We start from the raw sequence: 19,916 nt of genomic DNA, 5'->3' as shown, positions 1-19,916 counted from the left end.
AAAGAGTGTGGCCAGCAGGAGCAGGGAAGTCATTCTTCCCCTGTACTCAGCACTGGTTAGGCCACACCTTGAGTATTGTGACCTGTTCTGGGCTCCTCAGTTTAAGAAGGACATTGAGATACTTGAATGTGTCCAGAGAAGGGCAACAAGGTCTCAAGCACAAGCCCTATGGGGAGAAGCTGTGGGAGCTGGGGTTGTTTAGCCTGGAGAAGAGGAGGCTCAGGGGTGACCTTATTGCTCTCGACAACTACCTGAAGGAAGGTTGTAGACAGGTTGGGGTTGGTCTCTTCTCCCAGGCAATCAGCAGCAGCACAAGAGGACACAGTCTCAAGCTGTGCCAGGGGAGGTTTAGGCTTGAGGTGAGGAGAAAGTTCTTCACAGAAAGAGTAATTGGCTGATGGAATGTGCTGCCCAGGGAGGTGGTGGAGTCACCATCCCTGGAGGTGTTCAAAAAAAGATTGGACATGGCACTTGGAGCCATGGTTTAGTTGTCAGGAGGTGTTAGGTATTAGGTGATGCGTTGGACTTGATGATCTCTGAGGTCTTTTCCAACCTGGTTGATTCTGTGATTCCTGATGGTCCCCCTGGGGCTTACTGCAGACCTGCTGTAAAACATGAGCTATTTTCCTTTCCCCAAGCGCAAGTACCTATTTAGTCCACACAGCCAGACAGGAGCCAGCCTGTCATAAGCCCCCACATAGGGTGCACGATGCAGCCACAGCAGCAACTCTTCTGCTCTACAGAGCTGCTCCCTCCCCAACTAATGTCCCACTGTCCTCCCTTGCTGTGCCTACTTCTTCTCACTCTTTAGCTGAAAGGCAGTGGAGTGTGGGACTGGCAGTTCCTCGTGTCATTCTTCAGCCATAGACCACTTGCTGGCAGAAAAGGCTGCTGGAAAGATATGAAGGCATAAGGCAATACAGGAAAGAGCAATGTGAAGTGAGGCATTCTCAGCCGTTAGAGCAGGAAGGAAGAGGAGCAGTATGGGGAGAGCAATGAGTGCCCAGGCAGAGATGTCAGCAGCTCCGAAGGACTGCACCTGCAGGGACCAAGGCTAAAACTGGGCAGCATTGGCCAATCCTTTCATAGGCACAGGTGCCTGGATCAAAGTAAGGGTCCTGCCTGAGAGAGGCAGGGCTATGTGGACAGAGCAGAGAGGTCACTGTGGCATCTCCACACATACTGACCCATCCTCCCCAGCTGACACCACTGGCTCCTGGCAGCCTAGCCCCCCTGAAGCCCCCTTGTTTGAGTCTAGGAAGAGTGTTGTTCCCCATTCATAGACCTTCTCTGGAGTGTCCTCCGTGGTGCTCAGGGCAGACCTCAAATTCCCCCAGTACAGTAGCAAATATTGTAGGAGAATACTTGCTAAGTTCTCAGCTCTTCAGGACTTCCACACAGGGAAGGTGCACATGCAAAATGGAAAACAGCTCATGTGCCTGAGGATGGGTGCATATGAGCTCCTGAGGACAGCATCAGTGCCCATCCTCAGGGCTGATCATTTTGATTTCTGCTAATGTCCCCTTTGGGGAGAGGCTCTTCCCCACCCTGGTTGTTACAGGACCTAGCACAGGATTTGGGTGAGAAAGCCTCAAACTCCCACAACCCAAGCAGCACATAAAACTCAGGGATAATGTTAAAAGCAGCATTAGTCCAGCCTTGCTGAAGGAACGATCAGCCGTGGCTTGAACAGGATGTAAGAACCTCCACAGGGAGGAAGCTTTGGATGCTGAGGATCTCTTTAATCTAGTGGAAAAAAGAGAAAGAATGAGAACCACTGGTTGGAAGCTGAAGCCAGACAAATTCGAGTTGAAAATAAGGAGTGGGATTGTTAACAGTGCGGATGTCTAACCGCTGGAACAGACTCCCTGGGAAGTGGCGGCTTCTCCGTCCCTCCAAGCCCTCACAACCACAATCACTACTTTTCTGGAAGATGCCTTTGCCAAAAATGAACCATCAGGCTCAAGAGAGGGATAAAAGAGCAAAGCCCTCTGTCCTGTGCTGTATGGGAAGGCAGACCAGCCAGCCCTTATCTCCATACGTTGCTTGGACTATGGAAAATGCAGATGAAGGTGGAGAAATGGAGCAATCTGTAACAGGCCATTGAAACTTGAGTGTGCCTGAGGGACAGAAAAATGAGCTTAGGCAGCTTCAGAAGAGGAAAGAAGCAAGAGGAAGAGGAGGAGGGCAGGCAGCAGACAGCTGCTGCTGGTGGTGACACAGAGCCATGCCCCAGGAAGCTGTGCATCGTGGGGTCAGCAGCCTGCTCATTTGAAGTTCAGCTGCCTTTGGCAGGTAAAGCCCCCAGGAGGCTGAAGGTCTACAGCTCCATTACTCCGTTTTTCTGGTTATGGCACCATCTTCTCAGCACAGAACTGAACAAACTCAGGTGGGTTTTAAAGCTGTTTTGCTGCCTTTAGGAGAGAGTGTAGGGATAAGCTCCTGCACTGTTTCTGATGGCTCTAGAGACTCTAGGGTCTGGTCAATAGGTCTGTCTGACGGTCTGCCTTGTTTCCAAAAGCTGAAATTTCTGAAAACTCTTGCAATTGATTGAAATGTGGAACCCTCTGGGGTTTCCTTGTCTAGTAGAAAGCTTGTGGGTCTCTGCTGACTCTATGGGGCTCAGAAGATACAGCTGTCCTGAGTGCTCCACATCAGTTTACTCGAGATAAGCAACCTTCCTGCCCATAAATCAGGGGTCTCAGCTAGGAGACCTCCTGAGGCACAGGTTGGCTCTATCTCCAGGTGCTCCTTGCTTGCAGTGCTGAGGGCTGCAGTGGCAGCACTGCTTAATGGCCTGCAAAATAATTAAAGCAAGAAAGCTCCCTTGATTCCCAAGGGACTAATAGCGGATCAGATTCCTGTCTGCTGTTCCTCCTCTACCACTACAGCTGTATTGCTGGCTCAGCTTTCACAACAGGAACACTCCATGACTCCAAAATCCAAATCCTTTCTGTGGTTTCACTGGTTGAAGCCATGCATCTCCCTGGGCATTGCTGGGGCTTCCTCTGCCAAGATGTTGGGCACCATGCTGCAAGGCAAGCACTTGTCTTTGCAAGAGGCATGTGGATGCTGCCTGCCTGGGCACCACTCTCACACAGTTTGCCATGTGTGAAGGGGTGCCAGCTACTATCAGGGATCCAGGGTCACTGATAAGTGGAAAAGCCACCCTGGTTGTAGCCAAGCTGGCTTTCAAGAGCAGCAGCTTCCCAAGCTGGTCAGCTTTTGAACAGGAGCCAGTAGCTGCAGGTGCCCAGCAGCCCCAGTGTGATTTTAACTGGGGCTCACTCATGCCAGTGGCAGGAGCATTCCCAGAGCACCAGCTTAGGTAGGGGAAGTGCCCACACTCTGCAGGTTTGTTTCTATCATGGTAAATGTGTGTGTAATTCATCATCCAAATGCTCAGTGTCACCAGCTCCTGGTAATTTATTGCAAGTAACATGATTTTGGCCCCCGCTGCGAGTGGGCTTGTGATGACGTGAAAAGCTGCAGCTGTCTGCGGTGCTCCCCTGTAGTATGCTGAAAGGCTCGAGGGCTTCAAGGCTGGTGCTGATGACTCCTTTTCCAGCCCTGGGTCATTTTTCTGGCCCTCCTTTGAACTCTCTTTGGTATTTCCACATCCTTCTTGAAATGGAGAATTTGGAAGTAGCCTTGCCAACAAGGCAAGGTAAAATCACTGCTTTCTCCTCACCTCTTGCAGATGGAGAGGTTGGTCCTTGTGCTGCCCTGGCCTGTGCTGAAATACTGCTCTCCCAGATGAGGTCATCTCACACTTTGCAGAACAGCTCACCTTACTTCACTGCTGACTGCCTTAGCTGTTTCGTGGCGTCTGCATGCTTTTTCTCAGAAAAGATGTGTACCCTTAGCTGGATCAGAAGCTCACAAAACGTGTCAAATGCTTCCCAGAGACCTGTCCTTGTGCCGAGCCCAGAAGATGGTGATTGGCATAGCTCTGCCTGTAAGCCACCACTGTAGAAGTCCCAGACTCAGTTCTTCCAGTTCTGCAGGAGCACACTTGGGAAGAACCGGGATGTGAGATTTGGCAGCAACCAGAGCAGATTGCAGAGTTGCTCTCTGTACCCCTACATTGCAAACCTTGCTTCTCCTGGGCCTTGGAAGGACACAATAGTCAAAGCAACAAACCCCTGAGGACCACCCTGCCTAGAGGGGTGGGTGGGCAGCTGGAGGCTGGAGATGCAGGTGTCAGCTCCCTGTGGTGACGAGGCCATTGCAAGCCCTCTGCAGAACAGCTCTTGAGACCAATATGGAAATTTCGAGGGTGGTCATGAAGTCCCTGGCCTCTATTGCTCCCATAACTTGTGAACAAAAGTAGCATCTTGTCAGTGGAGATACAGAAAAAAGGTGAGAAACCCCAGGGAACTGCTAGAAAGACCTAAGAGCCTCAGCTGAGAGGTAGCTCAGAGCACTGAACTCATGTATTTTTAGCTCTCAACTGTGGGGCTAAACACTGTATCTGAGCTCACCTTTGGCCTTGCCATAAACTCAGGTAATCAGTGTGGCCCACTGGGACCCAGCACTGCTTCTCTCCCCTGCTGTGAACCCAGTCAAGGTGGGCTGGCATTCCTTCACGTGGTGAGGGGAGGCTCACACAGCCCCTGCAGCATGGTATAGGCAGGGACATCCACAGGGTGCAGGGCAGCACCACTGCCCAGCAGTAGCAAGTGTGGTAGCATATGCCTGAGGACAGCATGCATCTGTGATACTGAGCTCATCTTCCCCAGGAGCTTCATCCTTGTAAGCTGAGCCTCCTCCAGGTGCACAAGCCTCTCCCTTCAATCTTGCATCTCTGTTAGGGCCCGGGGTTTGGATGGGGGACAGTTACCAGGCTTGTGTGGTGCAGAGCCCTATGCTTTTGACTGGGAGCAGCCTTTCCTCCAGCAAAAGCTTACCCAGAAAGTGGGAAGTGGGTTTGGACCTCCCTTCACTAGTCCAGCCTAGCTCAGGGCTGCTGGAACAGGTCAGCTTCTGCTAAACTGGGCTGGAGAGTGGATGGAGCCAGCAGTCTGGTCTGGCTCGTGGGTATTCACCTCATGCCAGTCACTGCTGCAGCACTGCCCTGTGATTCATGTGCTGGCCTCCTCATTCAAAATGGATGGTAACTAGGGGCTGTGTGAAGGCTTCCCCTTCATGGGGTGGATACCTGTACTTTCATGAGGGATCTATGCTTCTACCTGACCCCCTGCCCTGTAGCTTGGGCCCCTGGACACCCTGTTCCTTACACGTGCCCCTTTGGGGTGGCAGACCACACAGAGCTTTTGTTGTGCCTCCCCAAGCAGGGTACTTGATCTGTCCCTTTTCACATGAGTAGCCCTTCTTACTGTGCTGCCAGGTATAGCAGTCATTGGTGCCATAATGACAATTGCTGCTCATGGGGATGAGGGATCATCCCAACTGCCCTGGGGCACATGGTCCCCCTGGGGCAGTCCAGAGATCTCATGTGTGCAAAGGTGCTCAGTGCACCCACCAGCAGCACCCGGAGAAGCAGCATGAGAGGCTCCGTTACCCCAGCATCACCCAGGGTGCATGGAGCAGAACCCCATCCTGCAGGATGGCAGGGAAGTGCCTGAACCTGCCCTTTCCCTTCCCACACCCCTGCTTCATTTACCACACACCTCCCAGCTTCTGCAGTGGATGAATGGGAGGCCCTGCTGGCAGCAGCCTCTGTCACCATCACCGCACAGCCTCACCTCCCCTTCAGGCTTGGGGCCCATCCTGTGTGCGGAGCAAGGCCATGCTCTGTGGGACAAAGTAGTATATGGTGACGTAATTAAAGGCTGCATCATTGATGCATGTGTGCAGGGGCTGCACGTTTCCTACTTCTTGAGTGCTTGTCCTCCCTGTGCTGTTTGGAGGTGCTTCACTCTACAGGAGGTTTTAAAACAGGAGAAATACCTCTGAGGAGTGGAGCACCCTCACCAAAGCCAGTGTGCCATGAACAGATATGGAGAGCATGGAAGAGCTCTGGTGTGCTCCAGCCTCATGTAAGAGGTGACCAGCCTGTTCCAGGGACGTCACCTTCCTGTGTGCCTCAGCTGGAGCTGGTATGCACATCCATGGCATACCTACATTTGGATCTGTGGGAATGTGTGAGGGCATCCATGCCAGTCTCCACACTCCACAGCCTTGCCAAAAGCTGAGCTCCTTTATAAGGTATCAGCATCTCTCAGCATGGGCAGAGCAATGTATTCTTGTCTTAATATCTTTCCTGGAAGCAGCAATGCCATTTTGGCTTGGACTGCACAAACAAAGCTCACCCCAAGGCAGACATCTGGCACTCAACATTTCACCCTAACACCCTTCCTGCCCACTCCCACTGTGAGTCAGAGGGACCATTGTGCTGCTGACTGTCCCCTCTGCCCCCCAGGACTACTGGCTGTCCCTGCTCTACAAGCGCCTCATCGGTCCCAAGGTGCTGGCAATCCATGTAGCTGGTCTGCAGAGGAAACCCCGGCCTGGCAGGGTCATTCGTGACAAGCTCCGCATTTACGCTCACTGCACCAGCTACCACAAGTAAGTGGAGCACGGGAGGCTGAGGGCTCCAATGGGGGCGTGAGCAGGATGCCTGGGAGGTGGGGACCGTCCTGGGGCAAGAGCCCAGGGTTTGGTTATGGCAAGGCAGGTTGGCTTCCCAGGGGAGTCCCTCAGGTGCTGCTCTGGCTGCTGTGGCAGTGAAGGGAGTGTGCAGGGAATGGTGATGCCTTCGATGAAAGTCGTGGCCAGCCTGCGCCTGGGAACAAGGCTGACTGCGGCTGGTGTGGTGGCCGCTGGGCAGCCCCAGCAGCAGAGATCAAGGGAGTGGATTTCACACGAGGGGCCCCTGGTCGGTCGGGTTACCTGCCCGCCCTCGCTGCTGGGGAGCCCAGCCTGGTTATTGTTTCGCTGATAAGGTCTTTGAAAGCGCCCCAGCAAGCCTGAGAGGGGTGGGGGGGTAGTCACCTCCTCCACAGACACAAGTTGCTATTGTGGAGGAGGAGAGTCTGTTTCTTTACACAGTCCAGATGCTTTCAACATGCCTCCAGCTCGGTAGGAAACCTTGTCCAGTAACTGACAGGTGCAAAGTGCTTTATAGACTTTGTTTGGGGCTGCCTGATTAGGCAGGGACAGAGAGATCAGTGTCTGGACCTGTCAGTTAGGTGCCAGGAGCAGCAAGAGCAGACACCACTTGTGCACAAAGCTCATCTCCATTCTCAGCCTCCTTCATACGAGGCCTTGGAGGGGCTGTCCTGGGACCATCACCCCCCAGTTCCAGACACCAGCAGGGCACCCCCTCAAGCCATGTAACTCCTGGCTGAGGAAGTAAGTGGGAGATTGGAAAGGTGTGGTTGTAGAGCTGGGCTTTGTGATGGGGAGGTGGCATCTTTTTGTGGTGAGGCAGCTGGGATGGTGACATCCCTCACAGAGACCCCCAAACCACTTCTTGGAGGCAATGGGCCCAGAGCATGTGCCAATGTGTCCCTCACCTCCTACCGTTCCCCACTGCAGTCACAACTACGTCCGAGGGTCCATCACCCTTTACATCATCAACCTGCATCGCTCCCGGAAGAAAATCAAGCTGGCAGGAACACTGCGGGATAAGATTGTCCACCAGTACCTGCTGCAGCCCTATGGCAAGGATGGGCTCCACTCCAAGTAAGTGCAGTGCTGGCAGTGGGGCTGCCATTGCTGCTCCATATGTGATGCCACCACCTTGACTCTCTCTTGCTCCTGCAGGTTGGTCCAGCTCAATGGGCAGCCACTAGCCATGGTAGATGACGGAACCCTCCCTGAGCTAAAGCCTCGTCCACTGCGGGCTGGCCGCACCCTTGTCATCCCCCCTCTGACCATGAGCTTCTATGTGGTGAAGAACGTGAATGCTCTGGCCTGCCGGTACCGATAGCCTTTGGCCCAGAATGGACCTGCCAGCTCCGCTCCTGCCCTTATGCCTTCCCTAGGACATGCTGCCTCCTTGGCAGCCCACACAGCCTCCCAGTGGGGCCACACCAGGCAGGCACCATGCCATGCCCTCATCCTTGCACCCTGGTTGCTCTCTGGCTTGGCACCTTCTCCCACCCTGTGACCACAGAGCTTCATTTGGCCATGGCCACCATCCTGCTGGAGCAGTGCAACAGTGGATTTGCAGGCCTGCCATGATCCATCCTGAAAGGCTACAGGAAACAGCTGGGATCTGGTGCCCACCGGCTGCTGGGGAGGGGTGGGGTGCTGAGCCCTGGCATACCCCAGGATGAGCACCCACCCCGCGGCCGTCCACTGCCCCTCGGGATGCCCATGCCAGCAGCTCGTCCCGCTTTCCTCTGCACCTTCCCAGGCGGCGCAGCAAGCACATGGAAGCAGCTCCCTCTGCTGCCGCCAGCCGGGCCAGGACCGGCTCGGGGACGCTGCGGACGGGAGAACGGACGCCGGGGTCCGCCCCGGGCGGGCGGGGCTCGAGGTTCGGCGGCTGGAAAAGTAGACAGTTAAATTATACTTCCCGGAGCTGAGGGGAGCGGCGGGAGGCGGGGCCGGCAGGCAGCGCCGGTACCCTCCGGTGCTTGAGTGTGTCCTGCCCGGGAGAGAGGCAGTGTCGCGGGCGGGGGCAGCCGGGAAGTGCCGAAGCGCTACTGGAGGTGCAATAAAGTTGGGCTGTCAACCGCGTCGCTGTCTTCTGTCCGCCACGGGCCGGGGCCGGGGCCGGGGCCGGGACCGGGACCGGGGCGCGGAGCGGGGCGGGCAGTGACGGCGCGCAGGGCGCTGCCGTGCAGGGCCGCGCCGGGCCGCCGGGGGCGCTGCGCGCGTGGACACAGTGGTCACGCGCGGCGGTCACGCGTGGCGGCGGAGCAGGAAGCGGCGCGGGGCAGGCGGAGCCGCGCGGTCCCGGTGTCCCCCGCCGCTGCCCGGGCCGGGCCATGCGGTGTGTCCTGATCGCCAGCACTGCGGCCGAGCTGCTCTTCTACTGGGCCGATGCCGCTTTCCTACGCCGGCTGCGGACGCCCCACGTCGGGCAGGTGAGGCGGGACGGGGCGGCCAGAGTGAGGGGAGGGGGTGCGTGGTGCACGGTTACGCGTGGGCGCTGACTCGGGAGCGTGTGCTCTAGGGCCCGGCGCTGGAGGACAGCCTCAACACCCTCTTCGCCCCCCTCATCATCTCCTGCGCGGCACTGCTGGAGAAGCTTGCTGACACCTACACCTGCTTCACCACCGAGCATGAGCAGCACCTCCACGTTCTGCACATGGTAGGGCCAGCACCGGGCATCGGGGCACTCCGGCCGACACCCACCTGACCCCCCCTGCCGTTTGTAGTTTGGGGACTGCCTGTACATCGCGGTGAATGGTGACGGAACAGAGAGTGAGGACGACCTGCGCCGGACGCTCTTTGTGCTGCGGCGCATGGTGGAGGCTCACTACGGTCTGGTTGCGCTTGACTCCCACCTGGTCCGCAAGGAGTGAGTATACGCAGGCTGGCACACGGGGCTCGCAGTGCCAGGGCAGCTGCCCAGTGCTTGTCTTCATGTAGCCCTGGGCAGCTGGGAGTGGGTGTCTGCAAGCTGCTGCCTCTTTGCAGCAGGACTCTGTCTGCTGGGCTGCAGCAGGGTTTTGGGGTACCTGTTCCGCCCTGGGAGGTGATGACTGGCTCTCCACTCACACTCTGTGGCCATTGTAGGTTGCGTCCAGCTGATTCGGAGCAGCGGGAACGTGTCTGGAGCCTGCTGCGAGGCCTGCTGGAGACCTACAGCCACCTGCGGGAGGAGGACCAGAGCTTTGCAGTGGAGGTACTGTGCCCTGGGTGTCCTTTGCCCTGGACCTTTCAGGGCCTCCCAGGGGTGTGAGTCTGTATGGAGTCCTGGCATGTGGACTGCAGCTCTGGGCTGAGGTCTTCCTCCCTGGAGAAATCAGCTCAGACCTGCCGTTGGGCTTCATGACTGAATCTAGAGGGCTCAGCAGCCTCACCCACAACTTGCACCCTAGGCTGTGGAGCGGCTGATCCACCCTCAGCTGTGTGAGCAGTGCATCGAGTTCCTGGAGCGGCAGGTGGTGCAGTACATCAACACCAGCCCTGAGCGTGGTGGGGATGAGGTGGGCCATGCCTTTCTCCTGGTACATACCAAGCTGCTGGCCTTCTACTCCAGGTGAGACCAGCTCTGGCTCTGCCATCCTCCCAAGGCAACCACTTTGCCTTCCCAGCTGACCCTTCCCTTTTCTGGCCTGCAGCCGCAATGCCAGCTCCATCCGCCCTGCCGACCTGCTCGTCCTCATCCTCCTGGTGCAGGACCTGTACCCCAGCCAGAATGCTGAGGAAGAGCTTGGCCCTCAGGTGCTCCAGAGCAGGACATGAGGGGCAGTGGGTAAGGATGCCCCCATAGGGTCATGCCTTGGCAGCCAAGGATTCATTTTTTTCTTCTTTTTGGAAGCCTTCTGCAGGGAATGTCCACCTCCAGGGACCCAAGAGAAGTGAGAGCATTCCTGTGAGTGGTCCTGGCTCCCACAATACTGTGGAGAAGGACTTGGATGATCAGGTGAGTCCCTGGTATCGGGAGCTGCAGTGTGGGATGCTGACTGGGCTGCCACCATCATTCCCATCACTGACGTAGACATTCTTGCCATCAGGACACAGACGATCAGTCTGTGTCAGAGGTTTACTACACACCTGAGCCTTCGCCAGGGAAGCACAGCACAGGTGAGTGCTCAGCTGGCCAGCAGCCCTGCCCCACACTTCCCAGCCCTGTGGCGGCTCCAGGACTGCAGGGAAGATGACCTGCTGTGCTCCCTTCAGGCAGTGAAAGCTGGTTAGAGGGTGCTGAGATGCTGAGCACCGGGGAGGCGGACTCCACAGACATCCAGGTGAGCAAGGGATCCACTCCTCAGCCTGTCCTGGTGCTCTTCGCAATCTCTGGTATTCATCACTGATCCCTTGCTGGGCTGCAGCTGTGGGTGCTCCAGGCTGGAGATGCACTTGGTATTCCCCATGTTGAGTATAACCCTGTGAGGTCTCTCACCACCCTCTCTGGGGCATTGCTTTATGGTCTCCTTACCCAGAGCTGTCAGCACAGAGGGGTCAGGGCTGCCTCAGAGCAGTGTGGTGTCTCCCTCTGCTGCCTCTGAGTTTTCTGGGCTGCTTCTCTCTGCAGCTCTGCAAATAAGTGCTGGCCTTGGCATAAGATGTTTACTACTTGCATCTTTTCAAGCAGTTTCCCCTCTGTATACTGTTCATTTGGGATCCCTGGGCACTTGCCTCATTGCTGATCTTTTGCTTTGTGGCTCTTCCAGCTCTCTGATTCATGTTGAGTTGCAGCTTTCAGGGCATTGCTGTGTCTCTCTAGAGTATCCTGGCTTGGTGCAGCCTGTGTCATCCTCCTGGGGCACTGAGCATCTTCCCTGTCTCTCCAGATAGCAGAGGACTTGCTGCAGACCTTGGGGCCTCTTGTCCCTGAAGCTTCAAACCCACGAAGAATCTTCCTGGATGCCAACCTGCGGGAAGGTTACTGCCCCTTGCTGCCACACACCATGCACTGCCTCCCGCTCTGGCCAGGCATCTCCCTTGTCCTCCTGACCAAGGTGAGCTGCCTGTAAGGTGAGGGAAGTGATATTTGGTTTGCTCCTGGCTGACCCACCTTTCCCTTCCCTGGCAGGGCCCCACAACCCAGGTGGCCATCACTTTGTACCAGCTGCTGGATGGTTTCTTGGTGCTGGAGAGGAAGCTGGAAGAGGGGCCAGAAGCAGGATCCCCACGCTCCTACCCATTCCTAGCAGAGCTTCGGCAGCGCATGGACAAATTTGTGAAGAAACTGAGTGGGCAGGACATTCAGGTGGGAGTGGAGACATGAAGACCCTGTCCTGTTGTCCCCACAGCCCAATGCTGAGCCCTCTCTCTCTAGTTGCAGAACTCCTGGGCAGACTTCAAGAACAAGATATTTTCCCGGAGTGAACCTAGAAACTCCCTGGAGTGAGTATGAGGTGGCCAGTGATAGTCTCCAGGGCCAGGGAAAGTCCCCAGCCCAGGGGATGGCAGGAACATCCCTGAGGCTCTGGGCAGCAGGGGCCAATCTCAGTGCCATCTGTCTCCTGGCTTAGGCTGCTGCAGGCAGTGACCAACGTGAAGCGTCAGCTCTGCTCTGTGTACCGCCGCCTCTTCCTGGCCTCCCCCAGCCACAGCCTGTCCCAGGGGCTGCGGGCCCGCGTGCAGAAGCTCATGAGGTGAGTACATGCAGGTGGCCAGCATCCCCGGGGGGCTGCCCCATACTCAGATGTCCTGGCACTTGGTGGGTCCACACCTTTCACCACACCTCTTCTTGTCAGGGAGAAGCTGCTGGACTGGAGGGACTTCCTGCTGGTGAAGAGCAGGCGCAATATCACCATGGTGTCATACCCGTCCTTGCAGCTGGGACCCTGGCCTGGCCAGGAGAGATCCCGAGGAAGGTAGTAGAGGTGGGAGTGAGACTCAGTCTGCCCAGCAGCAGACTGAAGGGGAGGAGGGTAGTAGGCAGAAGCAGGTTCCCCAAGGCTCAGAGACTGTCCTGGAAGGCCATCAAAGTTGTTAGACACCCTTAACCCACCCCACGTACCTGGAGGACTTTCCTGGCCTGGTGCACTTTATCTATGTGGACCGCACAGCTGGGCAGATGATGGCACCGTCACTCACCGTGACAGAGAAGTCCAGCTCAGAGCTAGGCAAGGGACCCCTGGCCACCTTCATCAAGAGGAAGGTACTGCTTGTGAGGCTGGGGGTGGGATGGGGACCACAGGAGGGGATGATGGTTGGATGGTTTTCTGCTCAGGCTTCAGGTGCTCCTTGTCTCCCAGGTCTGGTCCCTGATTGCATTGGCCCGGCGATATCTACAGAAGGGCTACACGACACTCATGGTGCAGGATGGTGACTACTGCTGCTCCTACTTCCTCTGGTTTGAGAATGAGCTGGTACGTGGGGCCCAGGAAAGGGCTGAGCCACTTCCCCTTGGCACCTGCTGGGGACAGAGAGCAGGGCTATAGGCACAGCCAGCTCTGGCTCTTTGGCAGTCTCTTCTCTGCTCCTGCCCTCTGCTCTCATCTCTCCCCAGGGCTACAAGCTGGAAGTGATAGAGGTGCCAGTTCTCTCCGATGATTCTGCTCCCATTGGGATGCTGGCAGTAGACTACTACAGGTGAGCAATCCTCAGCCCTGTGGTTTGGCACCAGAGCCCAGGTCTCTGCCAGCACAGGGGGCCCCACGAGTGATGCTGTCTTTGCCAGGACATTGCTGCAGAGAGGTACCAGTGGTGTGGTGTTACCAGGGTTACAACAGCCTCTCTCCCCAGCCTGGTGCCACGCTCCTACTGGTGGATGTCCTTGCCAGTGACTTCCTAGGGGAAAGATGTTTAGAAAGAGGGTGTCAGTCTGCACTGTGCCTTCCATGCCCCCTGTCTTCTCCTCCCCAGGAAGCTGCTGCGTTACTACAGCAAGAACCACCAGGCAGAGATGGTGAAGTGCTATGAGCTGCTGACTGTACACTTGGGTATCATCCCCTCCGAGCTTGTGGTCCAGCAGGCCTGTGACTTAGCCCGGCGCCTCTGGGAGCCCTCCCGCATCCCTCTGCTCTGAGCTGGCTCCAGCTACCTCAGGACCAGGATTAAAGTGGGTGACTGGGTATGCCCAGCACCTGGGCTGTTTTCTGGGTGTCTGCACACTGTCGGCTGTGTCTGCAGGCAGGCACAGGCAGCCTTCCTTTCCTCCAGCCTGTCTGGGGCTAGCACTGCCTGCCTCCTCGCTTCCCATCAGCCTCCAAGGACAATCAGAAAATGGGGCTGAGAGGCAGTTGGCAAATCACCATCTTGCTGAAAAATACATTTCCAAAGCAGGATTTATATCACTGGCCTGGCATTGCCACTAGGCTTTGGCCAGAGAACAAAACAGTGTTGTCAGGTCTGCATGGAGGAATGGCCCAGGGTGTGTCCCTCTCCTCCCTCATCCCCAAATACAGGAGCTTGGCATGCTCTGGAGGAGTACAGCCTGTCCTGCACCTCCTTCCCCACACTCAGACTCTCAGGCATCATTCAGCTGCAGAGTGGAGCTCAGCTGGGAACAGGGAGTAAAGCCAAGCCACCTTATGTGTTTCCTAGGCATGTGTGGGCTCAGCGCATGTGCAAACCCCGTGGGCATAGCTGGGGATGAGGCCATCCCCAAGGGACTCTGGCAGACACTGGCCCTTTTCAGACTCTGCTGCTTGCTGAGGCTGAGGACGGGTGGTTCAGGGAGCAGTGGACCACGGCAGAGCCTTTGCTCTGTCCTGCTGGGCAAGAATTTGCCCTTCTGAGCAAGAGTGCTTGGTTTGGGCCAAGCTCACCCCCAAGCTGCCCTTTTTCCCACTGCTGTCAGAGCTGTGCTCGAAGGGGCTCCAGCTCCCCTGCCCTGCAGTGCTTGTTGGCCTTTCACTCCAGCCACCTGCCCTGGGGCCTCTCTGGAGCAGAACAGGAGCTGGGGAGGGACTCTCAGGCCCCTGGCTGCCTGTCCAGCACCTTCCCGGAGTAAAGGCTGGGAAGGACCTGTCATCCTGCTGAGCACCACCCAGGATCTGACCCTGTTGGCTTTTCAGCACTGAGGCTGGTATCTGCACCCTCTGCAAGCTGCCAGCAAAGTCGTGCCAGCATGAGCTGTTGGGGCAGCGCTCAGTACGTGCGCTTGTCCTGGCCAGCCTTCCCGCAAGCCTAGGGCACGGTGTCCAGCCCTGCGCCAAGCCGTCCCCTGCCCTGGCCCCCTTCCCGTGCCCGGAAGCCCTAGGAAAAGTTCCGCCGTGAAAGCAAAGTCCAGGCTGCTGGGCGCAGGGCAGCCGCGGCCGATCAGTGCGAGGCGATGGCAGCAGGGCTCCGGGCATGGCTGGGCACGGACTACCCTTGCCGCTGTTTGCGGGGCTGGTATCTAACCCCGGGGTTTACGGGAGCGCGGCTGGCCCATGCCGGGGCTGCATCCCTGCTGCAGCGGGAGTACGATGCAGTGGTGATCGGGGCAGGTAACACAGGGAGCCGGTGCTGGGCTGTGGGGAGCCGCGGAGACCCCCAGCTGCCCTCTCCCCAAAGCAGGCAGGGGGGTAGTGGGCAGGTGGGGACCACAGCCATGCTGGGTATGTTGCAGATGATTGGCATGCGCCTTGTGACAGGAAGGTTGCAGGGGTCTGACACGGCCAGGCACACATCACAACCCCCCAGCACGCAGGGCACAGCCTTGGCATTTCTGTCCCACTCTGCTGCGCCGTTAGGGTCGGAGCAGTCAGGACAGGCAGGGATGTTCTCTGTTACCTGCATTCTGTGCAGAACTCCGTTATTTGAGGGGCTGTGGCAGCCTCTGTGCCCCAGGTACACCAGGGTGCCCTGTGCTGTGGGACTGCCCTGCTGCCGGACTCTGCTAACCTCCCTCTCTCCTTGCAGGACACAACGGGCTGGTGGCAGTAAGTACCGAGAGTGTGGTGCTGTCTCTTCTCCATCCCTGGGGAACAACGGGGGACCGGGGAGGGTCTGCGCCATGAGCAAAGGAAGATGTTGGTGGCAGTGCGTGTGGGGCTGAGGGCCCTCCCTGGTGAGGGGAGCACCACATGCAAGAGGCAACAAGGACGTCTGCCACCTGGAGGGATGGGTAGTGTGATGCCATGCTCCCCACAGGCTGCCTACCTGCAGCGGGCAGGGGTGCGCACGGTTGTGCTGGAGAAACGCCATGTGCTGGGTGGTGCAGCTGTCACAGAGGAAATTGTGCCAGGTAGCCCTGTGTGTGCCCTGTCCCTCCACCCCTGGCCAGTCCTGAGCACAGGCACCCTACACTGCCCCACATTTTGCAGGCTTCAAGTTCTCCCGCGCCTCGTACCTGCTCAGCCTGCTGCGGCCACAGATCTACACTGAGCTGGAGCTACAGGTACCAGCACCCATCCCTCACCCCACTGCTGGCATCTCTCAGCATACTGGGAGGGTTAGCCTGCTGCTAGGCTGTCCCTGCAGGGTGAGTCCTGCTGTCCCTGTCTCACAGCGGCATGGTCTGAGGGTGCTCCCACGGGACCCCTACTCCTTCACCCCACTACTAGAGCACAAGAGCTCACCTCGCTCCCTCCTGCTGGGACATGATATGGCCCAGACCCAGCAGCAGATTGCCCAGTTCTCCCAGAAGGATGCCCAGGTATGGTGAGGCTGTGCTGTAGGCACAGCAAAGCCCCCAAAGGGCTGCCCTGCCTATGGAGCAACAAGGATGCTCCTGGGTGGAGTTGCACCTACTATGGCACAGTCCCTGTTGTCCCCTCTCTGTCCTCTCTCAGGCTTACCCTGAATATGAAGCGTTCATGGGACGCTTGGTGTCAGCCCTGGACCCATTGCTGGATGTCCCCCCAGTGGATACAGCTGCCCTGAGGCAGGGCTCCCTGCTGCAGCGGCTCAGGGCCCTGCGAGCCCTGCAGCCCCTGCTGCAGGCAGGTACATTTGGGATATCGGGAAACCCTGGTGGCAATGGGTGTTTGCCCACACCTGGGGAGGACGATGCAGAGTGGCCCTTTCCCAGGGCACAGGCTGCTCAGGAGCCCCAGCTGGGTTAGCAGGCTCTGACAGGCTTGTCCACCTTGGTCTTGCTGCCTGACCCCCCAAACCCAGCTGGGCAGGGGCAGCTGGTTCCAGCACAGCCATGTGAGTCTCACACCACCTCTCCAATCCCAGGGTGGATGCTGGGTTGGCAACTGCCCCACTATTACGAGGTGCTCACAGCCCCCATCTCCAAGGTGAGTGCTGGCAACAGCATAGTGGAACCACCATCTGCCTTGCTGCCTGCCTGTGAGAGTGCTGCAGAAGCTCCCCACCCTGAACTTGGCATTCTTTTTTTCTCCTGAGGCAGATCCTGGATCAGTGGTTTGAGTCAGAGCCCCTGAAGGCAACTCTGGCTACTGACGCAGTGATTGGAGCCATGGCCAGTCCCTACACTCCTGGCAGTGGGTGAGGGTCCCTTCTCCCAAGAGCTCATGGTTGCACCACCCCCGTGCTGTTCTCTGTGCCAGCACCTCCTTAGCTCTGTTGCACCCCAGCATCCCAGGCTTTGCCGTGCTGCCTCTCCTTCCTGCTGCCCACTCAGTCTTGCTGGGATGCCTTTGGCAGGGGTGGGGATGAGCAAGGGACTGCCCCTTATCCTTGCCATTTGGCTCCCCTGAATTGTCCTCACCTGCTCCTTTGCTGTTTGAATACCTCTGTCCTCAGGCCAGGTCAAATCCTGGATGGTGGTTGCTCCCTGTGGGTGAGCTGGCATCCTACAAGATGGTGTGGTTTCCATCTATGGGAGCTATGGCACCATCTTCACTATATCCATGCAGCGGACACCCCCATCCCCTTGGCTGGTGGCTAACCTGGAGTCCTCTCACTGCAGGTATGTGCTGTTACACCATGTGATGGGTGAGCTGGAGGGACAGCAAGGTGCCTGGGGCTATGTGGCCGGTGGGATGGGGGCCCTGTCCCAAGCCATCGCCTGTGCAGCAACTGCCCTGGGAGCCCACATTTTTGCTGAGAAGGTACAGGGTATCTGGATGTAAGGAGCTGCCTGGCCAGCCTGGAGCCCGTGGGGATGCTCTTGGTGAAGTCCTGTTTCCTCTGCTTGCCCAGACAGTGTGCCATGTGCTGCTGGGCAGGGACGGGCAAGCACAGGGCATTGCTCTGCAGGATGGGACAGAGGTGAGGAGTAAACTGGTGCTGTCCAATGCCTCCCCACAAATCACCTTCCTGGAGCTTGTTCCCCAGGTACGGCACACATGGGGCTGGTAGGGGCTTGCTGTGATGGCATCCCCCCAGCTGCAGTGCCTCTTCACAGCCAGCCTCCGTGCTGGCATCTTCCACCACAGGAGCAGCTGCCAAAAGATTTTGTGCAGCGCATACGGCAGGCTGACACATGCTCCCCTGTCACCAAGATCAACGGTAGGTACCAGTGGGTCCATCTCTGCTGCTGTCCTCGCTGAAGGGACACTGGCACCAGACTCAGTAAGAAGCTGCATCCTGCTCTCCCCATTCCCTCCTCCTATGCCCAGTGGCAGTTGATCGTTTGCCCAACTTTCTGGCTGCCCCCAATGCCCGTGATGGCCAGCCCCTGCCCCACCACCAGTGCTCCATCCATCTCAACTGCGAGGGCACCCATCTCCTGCACCAGGCCTTCACTGAGGCCACCCATGGGCACCCTTCCAGCAGGTAGGAGCCTGCACTGGCACACCTCAGTGCCCTGGGGAAGGGGCAGGATGGCCCATAGTGGGTGGTACTGAGGGAAGAGGTTTTGGATGGCTGGGTCTCTCTCTGCCTTGATGGATAGTTCCTTGCTCCCTCAGGCCCATGATCGAGCTCTGCATCCCCTCGGTACTGGACCCAGGGCTGGCCCCACATGGCTGCCACGTTGTGTCCCTCTTCACCCAGTACACCCCCTCTGTACTGGCGGGTGGGCGGCCCTGGGATGAGGAGGCCAGAAATGCATATGCAGACACAGGTGCAAAATGCATACAAGGACATGAGTACATAATGCATGCCCAGACCTGGGTAACACCAGGACTGCAGAGCCACCCTGGAGCTGCTCAGGGGCCAGCCACCATGTTCCTCTAACCTGCCTTCCCTCCTTCCCTCTCTAGTGTTTGACTGCATCGAAGACTATGCCCCAGGGTTCAAGGCATCTGTGGTAGGCAGGGACATCCTGACACCACCAGATCTAGAAAGGATCTTTGGGCTGCCTGGTGGGGTGGGTACCATGCAAGCTCAGCTCTGAGCATCAGTGCCTTGCCAGTGCTGGCGGGCATACAGCCCTGTGTCAAGCACAAACAGCTCATGCAAAGCTCTGCTTACAGAACATCTTCCATGGAGCAATGTCTCTGGACCAGCTGTACTTTACCCGGCCAGCACCGTCCTACTCATGCTACCGGTCCCCGATTCCTGGCTTGTACCTATGTGGAAGTGGAGCCCACCCTGGTAAGAGGGCTGGGAGTTGGGGCTTTCCTGGGGCAAGGGGAGGGGGGGGAATGGGGTGCACTGCAGGAAGAGGGCAGTGACACGTGGAAGAGGTGCAAGGGTAGCATGGGGCAGAGGTGTCCACTCCCCTCTCTGCATTGCATGAGCAAGGAGGTGAGGGAGCTCCTCTGGTGCAGAACTAGGCACCATCTCCTGGGTCTGGAGGAGCTGCCCACCACTCCTCATTTCTGTTCGCTTGCAGGAGGAGGAGTGATGGGAGCAGCAGGGCGCAATGCTGCCCAAGTGGCCCTCGAGGACTTCAGGCGCCTGTGAAAACAGTGGTGACACTTGACTTCACCTGATCAAGGGTTGTGGCTGCAGCAAAGCCCTGCTCATCTCCAACTTGCTTCCCTGGCACCACAGGGCAGCAGCATCCCCTGAGAGCTGGGGACTGCAGGTTGGCAGGGTTTCTTGTGCTCCCAGCTGCTACCATGGCCCCCAGCTCTCCACTGCCCAGCCTTGCTTGGGTGGCTCCTATGCACCAGCTGGCCATGGCTAGCCTCACCCAGCCCCTACCTCTGCCAGTGGAAATAAACCCCGATGAGCATTACCCTGGGGGAAACCAGGCTGTGTTAAACCAGCACACCCAGGTTCCAGGTTAAGCACTGTTGTAGTTTTTCAGGTCTTTGTGGAGCTCCCAACATGCTGGCATGGAGGGCTCCACTGTGTTATGTGCTCTGTGGCTGGTTATGCAGCCCGTGGGGAGCTGCCAAAGGGGACAGGCAGTGAATGGAGACAACCAGCCCCCCCACCCTTTCTTCTGATCACTGATGTAGACCCAGGTGCATGCGGGGCTATTTGGCTGGAGCCACACAGCCCCAGGAGGGCCAGGACCACCCCAAGGTGTCCAAAATAAGCAGGCAGCCAGGGACCGGCTTGAGCCCTGCTTTGCTACCTTGAGCTCCCAGCTCTCATCTGCCTTACTGGTCCTTGGTGGCTGAGTTGCAGCAGCCGTGCAC

At 57.7% G+C, this 19,916-nt stretch overlaps 3 protein-coding genes across 3 annotated transcripts in view; all 3 read left to right on the top strand.

Moving 5' to 3' along the window:
* Positions 1 to 7,897, top strand: part of HPSE2 (heparanase 2 (inactive)) — a 113,963-nt gene extending 106,066 nt beyond the window's left edge. Inside the window, exons 10-12 of the mRNA XM_054382096.1 lie at positions 6,386 to 6,531; positions 7,504 to 7,650; positions 7,732 to 7,897. Of these exons, the coding sequence (XP_054238071.1) occupies positions 6,386 to 6,531; positions 7,504 to 7,650; positions 7,732 to 7,897 (459 nt within the window). The remainder of the gene's footprint in view (positions 1 to 6,385; positions 6,532 to 7,503; positions 7,651 to 7,731) is intronic.
* A 1,006-nt stretch (positions 7,898 to 8,903) lies between these two features.
* On the top strand, positions 8,904 to 13,567 carry HPS1 (HPS1 biogenesis of lysosomal organelles complex 3 subunit 1). Its single transcript, XM_054382367.1, has 16 exons — positions 8,904 to 8,993; positions 9,092 to 9,229; positions 9,297 to 9,439; positions 9,658 to 9,766; positions 9,963 to 10,123; positions 10,206 to 10,308; positions 10,602 to 10,671; positions 11,362 to 11,549; positions 11,624 to 11,800; positions 11,876 to 11,937; positions 12,066 to 12,188; positions 12,291 to 12,356; positions 12,553 to 12,697; positions 12,795 to 12,908; positions 13,049 to 13,131; positions 13,405 to 13,567. Exons 1-16 carry the CDS (start codon positions 8,904 to 8,906, stop codon positions 13,565 to 13,567), a joined length of 1,935 nt encoding a protein of 644 aa, XP_054238342.1.
* A 1,248-nt stretch (positions 13,568 to 14,815) lies between these two features.
* Positions 14,816 to 19,230, top strand: PYROXD2 (pyridine nucleotide-disulphide oxidoreductase domain 2). The gene is made up of 16 exons (XM_054382366.1): positions 14,816 to 14,972; positions 15,388 to 15,407; positions 15,619 to 15,712; positions 15,792 to 15,865; positions 15,977 to 16,123; positions 16,260 to 16,413; positions 16,651 to 16,712; positions 16,826 to 16,923; positions 17,348 to 17,489; positions 17,581 to 17,715; positions 17,817 to 17,889; positions 18,000 to 18,156; positions 18,291 to 18,445; positions 18,585 to 18,691; positions 18,798 to 18,918; positions 19,160 to 19,230. Exons 1-16 carry the CDS (start codon positions 14,816 to 14,818, stop codon positions 19,228 to 19,230), a joined length of 1,767 nt encoding a protein of 588 aa, XP_054238341.1.
* The last annotated feature ends 686 nt before the right edge of the window (positions 19,231 to 19,916 follow it).

The sequence above is a fragment of the Indicator indicator genome, chromosome 7, assembly GCF_027791375.1.
Source record: "Indicator indicator isolate 239-I01 chromosome 7, UM_Iind_1.1, whole genome shotgun sequence".
Taxonomy (NCBI): domain Eukaryota; kingdom Metazoa; phylum Chordata; class Aves; order Piciformes; family Indicatoridae; genus Indicator; species Indicator indicator.
The sequence above is the reverse complement of the archived record's forward strand: the minus strand, read 5'-3'. Positions and strand labels throughout refer to the sequence as shown.

Bases quoted from the DNA above. Each gene is read 5' to 3' on its own strand.
- HPS1 (XM_054382367.1), top strand. From the start codon at position 8,904: ATGCGGTGTGTCCTGATCGCCAGCACTGCGGCCGAGCTGCTCTTCTAC. The intron at 11,938-12,065 runs GTGAGTATGAGG...CTCCTGGCTTAG, and splicing joins GAACCTAGAAACTCCCTGGA to GCTGCTGCAGGCAGTGACCA. The intron at 12,357-12,552 runs ATACCCGTCCTT...AACCCACCCCAC, and splicing joins CGCAATATCACCATGGTGTC to GTACCTGGAGGACTTTCCTG.
- PYROXD2 (XM_054382366.1), top strand. From the start codon at position 14,816: ATGGCAGCAGGGCTCCGGGCATGGCTGGGCACGGACTACCCTTGCCGC. The intron at 15,408-15,618 runs GTAAGTACCGAG...TGCTCCCCACAG, and splicing joins GACACAACGGGCTGGTGGCA to GCTGCCTACCTGCAGCGGGC. The intron at 18,692-18,797 runs GTGGGTACCATG...CTCTGCTTACAG, and splicing joins TCTTTGGGCTGCCTGGTGGG to AACATCTTCCATGGAGCAAT.